The sequence below is a fragment of the Asterias rubens genome, chromosome 1 (genome assembly GCF_902459465.1).
Source record: "Asterias rubens chromosome 1, eAstRub1.3, whole genome shotgun sequence".
NCBI classification, from domain to species: domain Eukaryota; kingdom Metazoa; phylum Echinodermata; class Asteroidea; order Forcipulatida; family Asteriidae; genus Asterias; species Asterias rubens.
This window is the reverse complement of record NC_047062.1, coordinates 29,248,872-29,264,666: the sequence shown is the minus strand read 5'-3', so window position 1 is coordinate 29,264,666 and position 15,795 is coordinate 29,248,872. Positions and strand designations below refer to the sequence as shown.

General features: G+C 39.6%; 1 protein-coding gene across 1 annotated transcript in view; it reads right to left on the bottom strand.

Moving 5' to 3' along the window:
* Positions 1-15,661, bottom strand: part of LOC117292001 (symplekin-like) — a 33,433-nt gene extending 17,772 nt beyond the window's left edge. The window contains exons 1-12 of the mRNA XM_033773992.1: positions 15,151-15,661; positions 14,301-14,423; positions 12,451-12,524; positions 11,695-11,827; positions 10,737-10,843; positions 10,128-10,239; positions 9,531-9,634; positions 8,428-8,525; positions 7,984-8,042; positions 3,461-3,556; positions 2,308-2,418; positions 272-469 (exon numbers count right to left, since the gene is read on the bottom strand). Of these exons, the coding sequence (XP_033629883.1) occupies positions 272-469; positions 2,308-2,418; positions 3,461-3,556; positions 7,984-8,042; positions 8,428-8,525; positions 9,531-9,634; positions 10,128-10,239; positions 10,737-10,843; positions 11,695-11,827; positions 12,451-12,524; positions 14,301-14,423; positions 15,151-15,264 (1,329 nt within the window). The 5' untranslated portion in view covers positions 15,265-15,661. The remainder of the gene's footprint in view (positions 1-271; positions 470-2,307; positions 2,419-3,460; positions 3,557-7,983; positions 8,043-8,427; positions 8,526-9,530; positions 9,635-10,127; positions 10,240-10,736; positions 10,844-11,694; positions 11,828-12,450; positions 12,525-14,300; positions 14,424-15,150) is intronic.
* Between the last annotated feature and the right edge of the window lie 134 nt (positions 15,662-15,795).

Sequence of the window (15,795 nt, the reverse complement as noted above, 5' to 3'; positions counted from 1 at the left end):
TATGCATTAGATGTAAAGTGAGGGCACGCGTAGTTTTAAGATATTTGCATGTTGATCATGCTTGCGTTTTTTTTGCCACGAACACGTTTTAAAAAAAGAAAAACTGAACATTCTTTAAGACGGAAGCGATGAGTGCGCGCATAGAAAGGATTGAATTGGCGCTCGTTTAAATGTGCATTTACCAATTCCAGGGGTTATGATCGAGCAAGGCATGCTGGGAGAAAATGGCGCGGCGAGAATGATCACCCCTCGGAACGAGGGTGTTACTGACCATGCTTATGAGAACAAGGTTAGCAATATTCTCGACGTTCTGCAGCAATGGCGTCAGCTCCTCGGCCAGTACATCTACAACGGAGATCTTAGTGGCTGCCTGGACACCGGCTTTACTGGTACTCGGTATTGAAGGGAGCATGGATGGATGGAGTGGAGTCTCTCGTCCCATTTCATCTTCGTCCATGACTTGCTGGATCTGAAAAGGGTTTGGGAGGGAAACGATGGTCATGTTATTGCATTGATACACATTCATTCAAACTAATTTTAAAGGAAACGTACCATGAAAGGTACTGAACGCTATTGGTAATTACTCAAAACAATTGTTGGCATAAAAAATTACTTGGTACTGAGCTATGTAAAGCTGTTAATAGTATAAAACATAATGAACAGCTCCCTCTGAAGTAACTTAGTTTTAGAGAATGTTTTTGCGGAAGTGTCGAGGCCGAGCGGTTAAGATCACCGAATTCAAACTCTGGTGTTTCTGATCAGCAGAGTGTGGATTCGAATCCCCAGCCGTGACAATTGTGTCCTTAAGCAAGACACTTGACCATTGCTTCGTCCTTCGGATGGGACGTAAAGCAGTTGGTCCCATGTGTTGTGTAACGCATGTAAAAGAACCCAGGGAAGGGGTTCGCCCCGGTGTTCCTGGTTGTGGCTGCTTAATGCGCGGTAGCACCTTGTACACCCTTATAAGGTGTTAACTAATTGGGTCTCAAAATTCATCACTGCAATAACCTATCTTTCTGAAAGTTTGTATATACTCAGCGCCTTGAGTACCTTGTTTGGTAGATACGTGTGCTATATAAGACTTATTATTAATATTATTATTATTAGAGAAAGAGGTAACTTCTCACTCAAATACTATAAAAGACTTCAGGACAGAAGCCTTTAAAGGAATGCTGCAGTGAATTAAAATAAAACAGTTAATTTTGCTGTCAAACAGTTAATTTTGCTGTCATTTATTTCTGATATATGTATTGAACAACAATAAAATGTGTTTTGTTTATTCCCGACATATCTGACTTTCGTAATGACCCTTTTGTGGATTGTTACCGCCCCTACCATCGACGCCACGTCGGGAATTCAAACATATCGTCGGCAAAAAGAGTCTGGTCCCTAACTACACGCGCCTATGCACCAGGCCACACAGTGCACACGTCTCTATATGCACACAGCCAGGGGGCCCGAAGGCTCGGGTTACCGACATGACGTCACGTTTATGCAAACGTTTAATCTCTTGAAAACCATTTTTAAAATACTTGTGCATTTAATAAAATAAAATAAAAATATATTTCAGGTTTAAAAAGTCATGTTTAATCGTTTAAATGAATAAAAAAAAAACAGTGCAGCCACATTTATGCAACAACGGTGTTTCTCAATGACCTGGAGTCAACGTGTTCATAGATTTGTTATTATATGCATATGTTGGGATACACAAAGTGAGAATACTTGTCTTTGACAATTACCAAACACGTACAGTGCTATTAAAAAATGAAGTGGAGTAATTCACTAATTGCAGAAATAGTTGGACAGTTTTTATGGTGAAGGTACAACGAGGGGCAGGTTTGCTGAGACAACTTGTATTTATTTCAAACTTTAAGGCAGTGGACACTATTGGTAATTACTCAAAATAATGGGGAGAGGTTGATAGTATAAAACATTGTGAGAAACAGTTCCCTCTGAAGTGATTTTCCACGAATTTGATTTCAAGACCTCAAGTTTAGAATTTGAGGTCTCGAAATCAAGCATCTGAAAGCACACAACTTTGTGTGACAAGGGTGTTTTTTCTTTCATAGTAAACTCACAACTCCGATGACCAATCGAGCTCAAATTTTCACAGGTTTGTTATTTTATGCATATGTTGAGATACACCAAGTGAGAAGGCTGGATTTTGACAATTACCAATAGTGTCCAGTGTCTTTAATATACATGGTGTTACATGTACATTCCTCGATTTTATCTCCACCATGCAAAGTTTCAAATCCTGTTTATTGATGATGTTTATTGTCAAAGAGATACAGAAACAATACTTACAGTCTTGACGATAGTAGTTTTTGTTTTCTTGCTAGAACTTGCAGTTGCTTCATCATCTGTGGGTCGAGGGCGCTTGGAGCTCTCCCGTATCTTTGGCATGTGTTTCGCAATCTGGATACAAAAGGGGAATAAATATATAAGTGCTTAAGCAGCTCTATGAAATGGGGCCCAGTAAACACCGCAGCGAACCCCTTCTCATAACATAAGTGTATTGGGTTCTTTACACATACAGCACTCGTGGGGAACAATAGCTTTAAGTCTCATCCAAAGGGCAAAGTAATAATGGTTCAAAAACCAAGTGTCAAGACCAAGATTCAGAGCTTGTGTCCAGGGCCCAATTTCATGGCTCTGCTTACCGCCGAATTCTGCGCTTACGACCACCATTACCCGCTTACGTGCAAGCGCTGAATTTCTGCGCTAGCCTTGTAAGCGTAGAATGCCTAGTAACGAAGAGTACGCCGGCGCAGAACCCAAAACTCGCTGCTTACCCGTGAAATACGCTTGCCGTAAGCACAGAATTCCCTACTTCCGTAAGCGCCGATTCTGTGCTTACGGTAAGCAGAGCCATGAAATTGGGCCCAGTATGCTTCGTTGCTTGGGATAGACATGCGACAAACAAATGGGCCATATTTTTGACTGCGTGAGGGCGCTCTCATTCATACCCAAACCATTTATTAAAGACTGGAACACATTACCACCACAGACATCTAATCCATCACGGACAATAAGACTTTTGGAGGAGCTGTTATAATCCACCTCTAAAGCAAATTGAAACTACGGCGCAACAAAAGTGACAGAACGCCTATTGATTTTTGCAGGGCGAATCGCGTATACCCCCGGAAGTGATAAAAATACTATTTATAGCGCCCTCGCGCGGTCAAAAATAAGGCGCATTCAACAAATACGTGAATGACATGGTGTTCGCACAATGTTAACAGTATTGCAAGTATTCATTTGTAACTGCATGAGACAGAAAAATCCTGAATAATGCTCGGCCACGGCATACCATACGTTTTGTGCATACTGGATGCTAACATTGGTAGCAAGTGATGAGTTTTGAGTTACAAATATATACTCATGTATTTTGTGTAGCATCAGGATATCGTTCCCTGTTGCTTAACAAATTATTCTCACTATAATAATAACAATGTACCTCTGAATCCGACGCTCCTAAGTCTGTCAGCAACGTTGAGATATTGGAATGTAGAGTAAATGAAGATGGGTGATGCAGCACTGTCAACAGTTGCATCTGGGAGTGACAATAAAAGAAACGGTTAATTTTTACATATGAAGCCTACTTGGGGGTGACAGAAAACACTGTCATGAAATTTGAATAAATCTGTCAGTTTAGTGTTTCTATACAATAATGAGCCTTAATGTTAGATTTGTTGAAGAAGGTTCAAGGTTGAGTATACAACATGTGCATGCAAGAAAGTAGACTTCCATGCTAGTCTTTGTCATGGGAGGCTGTTCAACTTGCAGTAATCAATCTACAACCTCTGTAAGCAAGAATGTAGACTCCCAGGCTAGTCTTTGTCATGGGAGACTGTTCAACTTGCAGTAGTTGATCTACAACCTCTGTATGCAAGAATGTAGACTCCCATGCTAGTCTTTGTCATGGGAGACTGTTCAACCTGCAGTAGTTAATCTACAACCTCTGTATGCAAGAATGTAGACTTCCATGCTAGTCTTTGCCATGGGAGACTGTTCAACTTGCAGTAGTTAATCTACAACCTCTGTATGCAAGAATGTAGACTCCCATGCTAGTCTTTGCCATGGGAGACTGTTCAACTTGCAGTAGTTAATCTACAACCTCTGTATGCAAGAATGTAGACTCCCATGCTAGTCTTTGCCATGGGAGACTGTTCAACTTGCAGTAGTTAATCTATAACCTCTGTATGCAAGAATGTAGACTTCCATGCTAGTCTTTGCCATGGGAGACTGTTCAACTTGCAGTAGTTAATCTACAACCTCTGTATGCAAGAATGTAGACTTCCATGCTAGTCTTTGCCATGGGAGACTGTTCAACTTGCAGTAGTTAATCTACAACCTCTGTATGCAAGAATGTAGACTTCCATGCTAGTCTTTGTCATGGGAGACTGTTCAACTTGCAGTAGTTAATCTACAACCTCTGTATGCAAGAATGTAGACTTCCATGCTAGTCTTTGCCATGGGAGACTGTTCAACTTGCAGTAGTTAATCTACAACCTCTGTATGCAAGAATGTAGACTCCCATGCTAGTCTTTGTCATGGGAGACTGTTCAACTTGCAGTAGTTAATCTATAACCTCTGAATGCAAGAATGTAGACTCCCATGCTAGTCTTTGTCATGGGAGACTGTTCAACTTGCAGTAGTTAATCTACAACCTCTGTATGCAAGAATGTAGACTTCCATGCTAGTCTTTGCCATGGGAGACTGTTCAACTTGCAGTAGTTAATCTACAACCTCTGTATGCAAGAATGTAGACTTCCATGCTAGTCTTTGCCATGGGAGACTGTTCAACTTGCAGTAGTTAATCTACAACCTCTGTATGCAAGAATGTAGACTCCCATGCTAGTCTTTGTCATGGGAGACTGTTCAACTTGCAGTAGTTAATCTACAACCTCTGTATGCAAGAATGTAGACTCCCATGCTAGTCTTTGTCATGGGAGACTGTTCAACTTGCAGTAGTTAATCTATAACCTCTGTATGCAAGAATGTAGACTTCCATGCTAGTCTTTGCCATGGGAGACTGTTCAACTTGCAGTAGTTAATCTACAACCTCTGTATGCAAGAATGTAGACTTCCATGCTAGTCTTTGCCATGGGAGACTGTTCAACTTGCAGTAGTTAATCTACAACCTCTGTATGCAAGAATGTAGACTCCCATGCTAGTCTTTGTCATGGGAGACTGTTCAACTTGCAGTAGTTAATCTACAACCTCTGTATGCAAGAATGTAGACTTCCATGCTAGTCTTTGTCATGGGAGACTGTTCAACTTGCAGTAGTTAATCTATAACCTCTGTATGCAAGAAAGTAGACTTCCATGCTAGTCTTTGCCATGGGAGACTGTTCAACTTGCAGTAGTTAATCTATAACCTCTGTATGCAAGAATGTAGACTCCCATGCTAGTCTTTGCCATGGGAGACTGTTCAACTTGCAGTAGTTAATCTATAACCTCTGTATGCAAGAAAGTAGACTCCCATGCTAGTCTTTGCCATGGGAGACTGTTCAACTTGCAGTAGTTAATCTATAACCTCTGTATGCAAGAATGTAGACTTCCATGCTAGTCTTTGCCATGGGAGACTGTTCAACTTGCAGTAGTTAATCTACAACCTCTGTATGCGAGAATGTAGACTCCCATGCTAGTCTTTGCCATGGGAGACTGTTCAACTCGCAGTAGTTAATCTACAACCTCTGTATGCAAGAATGTAGACTCCCATGCTAGTCTTTGCCATTGGAGACTGTTCAACTTGCAGTAGTTAATCTATAACCTCTGTATGCAAGAATGTAGACTTCCATGCTAGTCTTTGCCATGGGAGACTGTTCAACTTGCAGTAGTTAATCTACAACCTCTGTATGCAAGAATGTAGACTCCCATGCTAGTCTTTGCCATGGGAGACTGTTCAACTTGCAGTAGTTAATCTACAACCTCTGTATGCAAGAATGTAGACTCCCATGCTAGTCTTTGCCATGGGAGACTGTTCAACTTGCAGTAGTTAATCTATAACCTCTGTATGCAAGAATGTAGACTCCCATGCTAGTCTTTGCCATGGGAGACTGTTCAACTTGCAGTAGTTAATCTACAACCTCTGTATGCAAGAATGTAGACTTCCATGCTAGTCTTTGCCATGGGAGACTGTTCAACTTGCAGTAGTTAATCTACAACCTCTGTATGCAAGAATGTAGACTTCCATGCTAGTCTTTGCCATGGGAGACTGTTCAACTTGCAGTAGTTAATCTACAACCTCTGTATGCAAGAATGTAGACTTCCATGCTAGTCTTTGCCATGGGAGACTGTTCAACTTGCAGTAGTTAATCTACAACATCTGTTTGCAAGAAAGTAGACTCCCATGCTAGTCTTTGTCATGGGAGACTGTTCAACTTGCAGTAGTTAATCTACAACCTCTGTATGCAAGAATGTAGACTCCCATACTAGTCTTTGCCATGGGAGACTGTTCAACTTGCAGTAGTTAATCTACAACCTCTGTATGCAAGAATGTAGACTTCCATGCTAGTCTTTGCCATGGGAGACTGTTCAACTTGCAGTAGTTAATCTACAACCTCTGTATGCAAGAATGTAGACTCCCATGCTAGTCTTTGTCATGGGAGACTGTTCAACTTGCAGTAGTTAATCTGCAACCTCTGTATGCAAGAATGTAGACTCCCATGCTAGTCTTTGTCATGGGAGACTGTTCAACTTGCAGTAGTTAATCTGCAACCTCTGTATGCAAGAATGTAGACTCCCATGCTAGTCTTTGTCATGGGAGACTGTTCAACTTGCAGTAGTTAATCTGCAACCTCTGTATGCAAGAATGTAGACTCCCATGCTAGTCTTTGTCATGGGAGACTGTTCAACTTGCAGTAGTTAATCTACAACCTCTGTATGCAAGAATGTAGACTCCCATGCTAGTCTTTGCCATGGGAGACTGTTCAACTTGCAGTAGTTAATCTACAACCTCTGTATGCAAGAATGTAGACTCCCATGCTAGTCTTTGCCATGGGAGACTGTTCAACTTGCAGTAGTTAATCTACAACCTCTGTATGCAAGAATGTAGACTCCCATGCTAGTCTTTGTCATGGGAGACTGTTCAACTTGCAGTAGTTAATCTACAACCTCTGTATGCAAGAATGTAGACTCCCATGCTGGTCTTTGTCATGGGAGACTGTTCAACTTGCAGTAGTTAATCTACAACCTCTGTATGCAAGAAAGTAGACTCCCATGCTAGTCTTTGCCATGGGAGACTGTTCAACTTGCAGTAGTTAATCTATAACCTCTGTATGCAAGAATGTAGACTTCCATGCTAGTCTTTGCCATGGGAGACTGTTCAACTCGCAGTAGTTAATGTTGGAGGGCAGTATCGATGGACAAGCAATTGAAATACATAGTCCACCTTCTAAACCCTCCATGCAGTTCAAAGTAAGGGTTGTACATTGGTTTTTTTGTAAACAATTAACAGCTGCAGTGCTTCACATTTTTATGGTCATTAATTTTTGACGCACTTACCAATCTATGACCTTAAAGGAACACGTTGCCTTGGACCGGTCGAGTTGGTCTTTGAAAAGCGTTTGTAACCGTTTGTTATAAAATGCATATGATAAGAAAGATATTTTAAAAGTAGAATATAATGATCCACACAAGTATCACTCTAAATTGCGCGGTTGTCCTTTTACCTCGTCGACTAACATGGTCGGCCATTTATGGGAGTCAAATTTTTTACTCCCATAAATGACCGACCGTGTTAGTTTGCAAAGTAAAAGGAAAACCACGCAATTTCGTGGCAAATTTGTTAGGATAATTGTATTCTACTTTTAAATCATCTTTCTAACCATATGCATTTTGTAACAAACGGTTACAGATGCTTTTCAAAGACCAACTCGACCGATCCAAGGCAACGTGTTCCTTTAACTTTAAATTTGGTCTATCACTAAAGAGCTAACCATCAGAAGGAAAATTAATGGTGTTGAAATCCATTACCTTTAAATGTTTCCGAACACTGCTGACTTGTGATTTAGCCAGCGTTGGTGGTAAATTGACTGCAAGGAAGCACATGAAAAAGGAACAAGTTAATTTGTCTCCCTAATGTACATACATGTACGTTCTTGACATCACAGTGATGGAGCTTCCATTTCTCTCAAGACAAATTGACAATATCAGAATCTTATAAGAACATTATTAATAATAATAATGTACTTATATAGCGCATTTTCCATATACATGCTCAAATGTGCTTGACCGTGTGTGTGTATGATGAGTTTTGAGCAGTGTTTTGAACATATTGACAGATTGACGAGAGTACGCACACCATGTGATGTATTCCATGTTTTCCTAGGTCTAAGAAAACTGCCATTTTTAACTGTTAGCAAATCAAATACAAATGTTTAAAAAAAAAAACGAACTGAAGATATTTTTGTGTCTTACCATGAAGTGTCTCAAATGCTTGAATCACTCTCGGCATGAACTGTGGCCGTTGCTTAGCAATGGAAGTAAGAGAGCCCATACAGGCCATCAAGTTGACGCTAAAATAAATAAAATTAGTATAACATCAAAAATCATCACTGGCACAAAAAGGAACCTAACACGCTAATAAAAATAATATTAAACAGCCAATAAAGGATGATCTCAAATATATAGAGATAACAGTTTTCTAATAGCTGGAGTCCATAGGAAACATTAAAAAATATAACGAGTCTCTTACCTCACGTTAAAACATGGTAAAAATGGGTTTTACTCCCGAACGCTCCAAGCCAAATTTCTGAAAACCGCGGGGTCAAACAAACCCGCGCGACAAAGGAATCGTGACGTCAGTGGCGGCTATTTGGTGTGAAAAATAGCGCCCTCAGTTTGCCAAAGCTGGAGAACAGTGCTCAAACACATGTAGGGGAAAAGCATCACTGGTGTCAAGGGGTCATTATAATAGATAAGCCGTTTTTGACTCTCAGCTGAAAAATCCGCGCGGCCGAGTGCATTTTTGACTCGAGTTATTTGTTATTAAATGCAAATTATGAGAGTAAAATGGTTATTAACCGGTATCTACGATGTCTATTTAGCCATAAAAAGGTAAAAGTTTAAATATTGAGATCATCCTTTATTGGCTGTTTAAGCAGTTTTTATATTGCACTTTCTACATTCAAAGGACGTCTCAAAGCGCTACCAGCTCCCTGGGGAGTATACATCCTTTGGAACAAATATGCAATACTAAGCTACATGTAAATCAATCGCGAGAACCATCTCTGCCCTCACAGGTACCCATTTACCTGGAGAGAAGCGATTATAGTTAAGTGTCTTGCTCAGGGACACAAGTGTCACGACCGGAACTCAAACCCATGCGAGGTTCAGGTAATCAATTAAGGATCAATCAATAATCACTCTCTGTTAATCTATGTGTAACTAGACGGCATATTTAGGTCTCTTCAATGGATAAGTGCACCCATGCGTGCCGCGCACAACTCTCAGCTAATGATAGTCTCAGTGAGGGCGCTGTGACGTCCTATGCAGGAGGTCTATAGAGAAGAATTGCTTACCTGGTAATACTTGGAGAAGCAAGAAGACTCAGCAGTAAATCAAATCCAACTAGGCCATCTTTCTCAAGCTCATCACGCTTTAGTAGACCATGATCGTCCGGAATCTTTTGATACAATTAGCAAAAAAAAAAAAAAACCTGGCTTAGAAATTAAAGCTTAAATCCCTCCTACATAAATACACTGGTACACAGACAGCCCAAAAGTGACTTCCAAACGCTAACACTTGGTAAGTGGGTATCTACTGTTTGTACAGCTGGTATTAAGTGGAAACCCTATGGCTTGTGTACTGTGGACTTAGTCTCCACATTCACTAGAATGCGTGTGTTTTAGGGTTGAATCCTACCCTAGTTGCCCATAAACCCTGGAATTTGAAAACACCGAGTATTCTGTTCTTACTGATCAGGGTTTACCCTTAACTTTTTTTGTGACTAGCCATGAAAACACTGAGTATTCTGTTCTTACTGATCAGGGTTTGCCCTTAACTTTTTCTGTGACTAGTTAGCCTTTGACTCTGCCATTTATAATATTTCGCACTGGTAACTAATCTTTTTGTTACACATCTTCCGTACAACTTTCTACTCATGTTATGGTTCTTACCTGATCTAAAGAGATATCTGCTTCTACTTTCTTTGGTAACTCAGAGGCTGGGACTCTGGCCGACTCCACCAACACTAGTGACTCCATGTACTTGACAGAATGGGTTCTTATTCTGTAACATTAACGTTAAACAGACTCCATGAAAGGCATCAGACACTTTTGGTAATTACTCAAAATAAGTGTTATAGGGGTGAGAGTCGTTACTAACGAAAACGTCTGAAACTTAGACACAAAGTCAAAGGTATGTTGATATGATGCCATTTCTACCGTTTGGTAACCCCTGGGGTTATAGATTCCAAGGAGCTTTTGGAAACAGTATCCAAAGCACTAGAGAAGAAGACCGATGAGCAGGATTTCTTTATTTGTGGAAACAAATATATTGTCTGATTTTTTTCACCAGGCCGATATAAAAAGTCTGAATTCAGACAAAAGTCTGAAAAATCTCATCCCTGGTTGTTAGCATGAAAAATTACTTGGTAACGTACAATGGAGAGCTGTTGATAGTATAAAACATTGTGAGAAACGGCTCCCTCTAAGGTAACGTAGTTTTTGAGAAAGATGTAATTTCTCACAAAATATTATCACTATATAGAACAATTTTAAACCTACCCATCATTCTCAGAATCCAACATGATGAAGACCTTCCCTTTGATTTCTTGGATGAGATCCCAGACAGCCTCCATCTCCTCGCCAAACGTCCTGGCATTCACCAACCACTTCAAAACAAAACAAAAACACACAGTTTGATATTTAAAGGCAGTGGACACTATTGGTAATTACTCAAAATAACTATTAGCATAAAACCTTACTTGGTAACAAGTAATGGGGAGCTGCTGATGGTATAATAACACATTGTGAGAAACAGCTCCCTCTGAAGTAAAGTAGTTTAAAAGAAAGTAATTTTCTTTGAATTTGATTTTGAGACCTCAGAACTAGATTTTTAGGTCTCGAAATCAAGCATCTGAAATCACACAACTTTGTGTGACAAGGGTGTTTTTATTTCATTCATATCTTGCAACTTCTATGGCCCTTTTCGAATCCGCGGCTTCGGCTTTGGATTTGGCTTCAGGCTCTGTTCTCTCGTCTGAAACCCTGAACGCGCATACGCAAAGTACGCACAATATTGCCAAAACAACCGCGGAGCCAAGCTAGCCTGAGACGAATTTGGAGCCGAAGCCGTGGTTTCGAAAAGGGCCCGAGATGTTGCTGGACGACCTCTCCTTTTCTTTCCCTCGACTGACCCCTGGATTATTTCTTTGTTGAAACCTCAACGTTTGTCCAGATTTCATCTCAAGTTTGATTACATTCTTTACCAATGCACTCAATACATCCAATATTTGTATATTTGCAATGCAAGTGTAATCTTTACCTTCAACGACCTTAAACATGTAAGTAGGATTTGAAGCTTTGCATGGTGGAAATACGATATAGAAAGGTTTGCGGTAACACCATGACCATCTCTAAATGAGTTGGGTTGTTCTGAAAAGAACCATTGGTTTCAACTCTTATACATGTAGCACTGAAACCACAATTTGTATAATATTTGCCATGCACGTGTAACCCTTACCTTCATAGCAACCTTATACAGTTGCATACTGCACAAGATAATCTTCTTTATAACTGCAACATACTGCGCCGAATCTCCCAACATAGAGTTCAGATGTGGAACCACACTGCATAACATATCGTTGTCCTTCTTGCTATTATGGATCAAGAGTAAATGGAAACTTTTTGTTATCCCCAAACCAATTCAATTTAATTCAAGTTCAATTCAATTTATTATAAACATCGCGTTAAAAATTGCCTTCAAGTGTGCATCAACAATAAATAACACAATTTTTTTAAAATTAATAGAAACTACAGGTATAAAACTATGAACAGGACAAAATACACAGAGACGTAAGATATTTACAACCATCCTAAAAATTACAAGGGAGATGAAAAAAAACCACCTAAAAACCAAGATGAGTTTGTTTCTGCCAGCCACTATGAATCAAACCTTAGTCAATGATATAGTTGTTAATTTGTTTGTTTGTGCAAAACAATTGGAGCAGAATTTGACATTTTCAGTAAAATGAAATGAAGCTTAATGGCCACAAGAATGGACAGGGTCACAAATAGGGATTTGAGAAAGACAGTACTCGTAAAGACAAAACACAAGAAATTAAGAAGAATTGTACATCACAGTTTGCTTAGCAATGAAGAGTACATTGCAGTTAGCTCTTTGTAAAATCAAGCCTTGGACCAAATTTTAGGTCTCCACTATAACACTGAATATACAAACCAACTGATGTTTTGGGATCAATCCTTTCCAATGACTTACCATGCCTCTTCTATAAATCCAATAACAAACTTTCTGACATCAGCTGATTTATCAAGTTGGAACTGTAGAACTTCCTGTTGGTTTAATTAAAGTTTCAAAAGTTCAGTATGAATGATGTATGGGTAAAAACCAAAATTAATATTCTTTATCCCCAATGCAAATTTAACATCTATTATATCGTTGCGGTACCCGCTGCCAAAACATAGGATTCGAACTGCCTCTAGCTGCCGGGCAACCTCGGTAGTCTAGTTGGTAAGACACTGCTCTAGAATTGCAAGGGTCGTGAGTTCGAATCCCACCCGAGCAACTTGCCTGTGATATTTTTTCACAGGACTCGGGAAAGTACTGAGTATACAGTGCTAACACACATCGGTGTATGGGTAAAAACCAAATTAATATTCTTTATCCCCGATGCAAATTTTACATCTATTATATGAATGATGACATCAGCTTTATACATCTTAAAAAACAACAATATAAAATAGTATGCAGACTTGGAAACAGCAGTTTGAAAATTAGTGCAACAGCAATCGATTAAAACACAATTTTTTGGCTGTGGACAATAATAGGTCACTTCTAGGGATCAGCCATGAATCGCAAAATTTTGATTTAAAGTTTGCCAAGTTCAATACATCTCCAGTAAAAGAAATAGTATTTCACAAGTAATATATTGTAGGGAGAAAACTAGTCTTGGTTCAGGACTCTCCTGGATTTGTAACAAGAAAGCGCGCTATCACCCCCAACGCGCTATCAACCACGAACCGCTATCACAGGAGAGTCTTGGAACATTCGTTAAATCTCCCCCCAAAATCGGGGGGAAACATAATGCGCGTGCGTAGGTTTCCCGCAGAGCCCGCCCCTTTTTGGGGGGGAGATTTAACGAATGTGCCAAGACTCTCCTGTGATAGCGGTTCTCGGGTGATAGCGGTTCGTGGTTGATAGCGCGTTGGGGGTGATTGCGCGCCCTGTTGTGACAAATCCAGGAGAGTCTTGAACCAAGACTAGGAGAAAACCTGCAAAACCACATGGCTCATAGCTGGACCAAAGTACTTTTAACAGGACCAGAATCAAAATGAGAAGAATGAAACCTACACAGTTTGACATGTAAACTGTATTTATTTGAAGAAGCACTTTAAAAAGGATCGTTACAAAATTGGTAAGAAGCAATTTGTAATGAATTGCAGCATTGAAATAAATGTTACTGAATGAAAGCAAAATCGTGAAGATCACAGATTTACATAAAACTTACACAGTCTAATGATGATGATAGTAGAAAACATCCCTTGAAATATTTCTGTTTAAAATTTCATATTTCGGTGAGAAATGGAGCATTTTAAAAAATTTTGCTTTGGCATCGATGCAATGCAAAATTTTTAATCGGTTTTTCACTATTCTCTCATGACCCAGATGGCCGATCGATCTCAAACTTCTACAGGTTTGTCAGTTTATGTATGTTGTATGACTTTAAGCAAGCAAAACCAATAGGAGACTTTCCAACGCTAGGTGGCAGCAGACATACCGGGTAAATTTCCATTGTTTACGTAGTTCTGAACATGCGCATAATTCTGAGAACAATGGATTAACCCGGTAAGTCTGCTGCCCTCTATCGTCCCAGAAAGTCTCCCATTCTGTAATGTTCCTTTCAACTAGGAGAAGATGCTCTCACTTGTACATGTATACCATGGGTGAACATAATTGAAAGACATTACTGGACATTAAATGAAAGACATTAATTGAAAGACAACTGGACTTGTCCAGTCGGGAGTTTACTGACCCAGCGCTAAAATCACTAGCCTTAGGCTTGTGGTATATTTCGAGTCCTGTCAATTACATGTACTTTTGATACTTACATCAAGGAAATTATCCAAGAGAGTAGGATCCTTGTGTACAATCAGCTCTTGTACATGTTTGAGATGAGCGATCTTCTGAGCATCTTTTGTCATCAAATGCGCCTGATTTATCAACTCAATCACCTGGATCAAAACACAAAGACATCACTTTAGTTTTGGAGAATACACAGGGACGTATTATATCTCATCAATGCAAGAAAGTGTTTACAAGCAAGTCCGTTCATGACGTGCCTATTGGAAACCTCAATTTTCTGTTATTATTAAATATTATTAACACAAAAGTCAAAAGGAGAAACTTCAACAATTTTCAAAAAGGCCATCCTTGCTTGGAGTTCCGGCTACAACACAAGGAACATGTGACCCACATTGTGAGTAAAAGTTCAGCTACCTGAGTCAGGTAAAAGAATTTTTACAAATATCCTGGACTCCGTCGCGTTGCATGCAACTGAGGAGTCCAACCTGGACTACCAAAAATGCTGTTCCCAAGGCCAAACAAATTTTTTAACAATGCAAATTATTTATTTAGAAGGAAAACGAATTTAAAATTAGGGGAAAGTTTCCGTATGGCACCACCACTTTTTCATTCGAAATAAAATAATATAGTATCTAATTTACCTGATCGATATATCCCTTTTTGTAAAAATGAGTGAAAAAGTGGTGGCGCCATACGGAAAGTTATCCAAAATTAGTTTGTCAGTTTAATAACAATTATAAATTATGTATAGCACTGAACAAAACAAAACACACAAAAACGTACATTAACATATCTCTGTTTACTTGCAAATCAAAATAAATTGAGATTTGAGAAGGCCTAGGCCTATATTCTAAAAATAAAGAAAACGAATCTTACTCGATCTGAGACATTGATTCCCTCGGCTAATGACGAAGACTCCTCATCCATAAAGTATTGCGATGCAATGGACCGCCGGCTGCTATCGGCATCCATGGTTGAACGTAAACTCATAAACGTTGCACAAACCCTCCAAAATTAAGCATTTCAAGCTTGAAATCAGTTACAAATTGTGGATTCTATCCGAGTATCGCGGTTGTTGTCACACTTTCAGCGTGTTTAGCAAGAATACTGCCCCCAACGTGCATGCTTATTATCCCAACTAAGTTCGTTGCCCAATTAGAACTGTGTGGAGGTTGCCTATCTATGGTGGCCCGTGGTGGACTTGCATTTCTTCACACATTTCTTTGTCAAATAAGACACACTTTCTGTGTATTTCTTACTAATCTTAAGAAACTGTCAACATAAAGTAAGCGCCGACTTTAAACTGAAAAATTGGTGGCCAGATTGGATTAAAATACTTGGCCACACCTTTTAAAAATTTTTAAAAGGCCCCCATCCTCCTGTTTGGAAAAACCTTGATGATCACCCAGGTCGAAATTCTAGTTGAACCTGGTTAAACTGGATTTAACTGGAACTAGTTGAAAACCAGTTGATAAACTAGTTAAACACAGTTAAACCCAGTTGGTTTAATATGGAAAATGG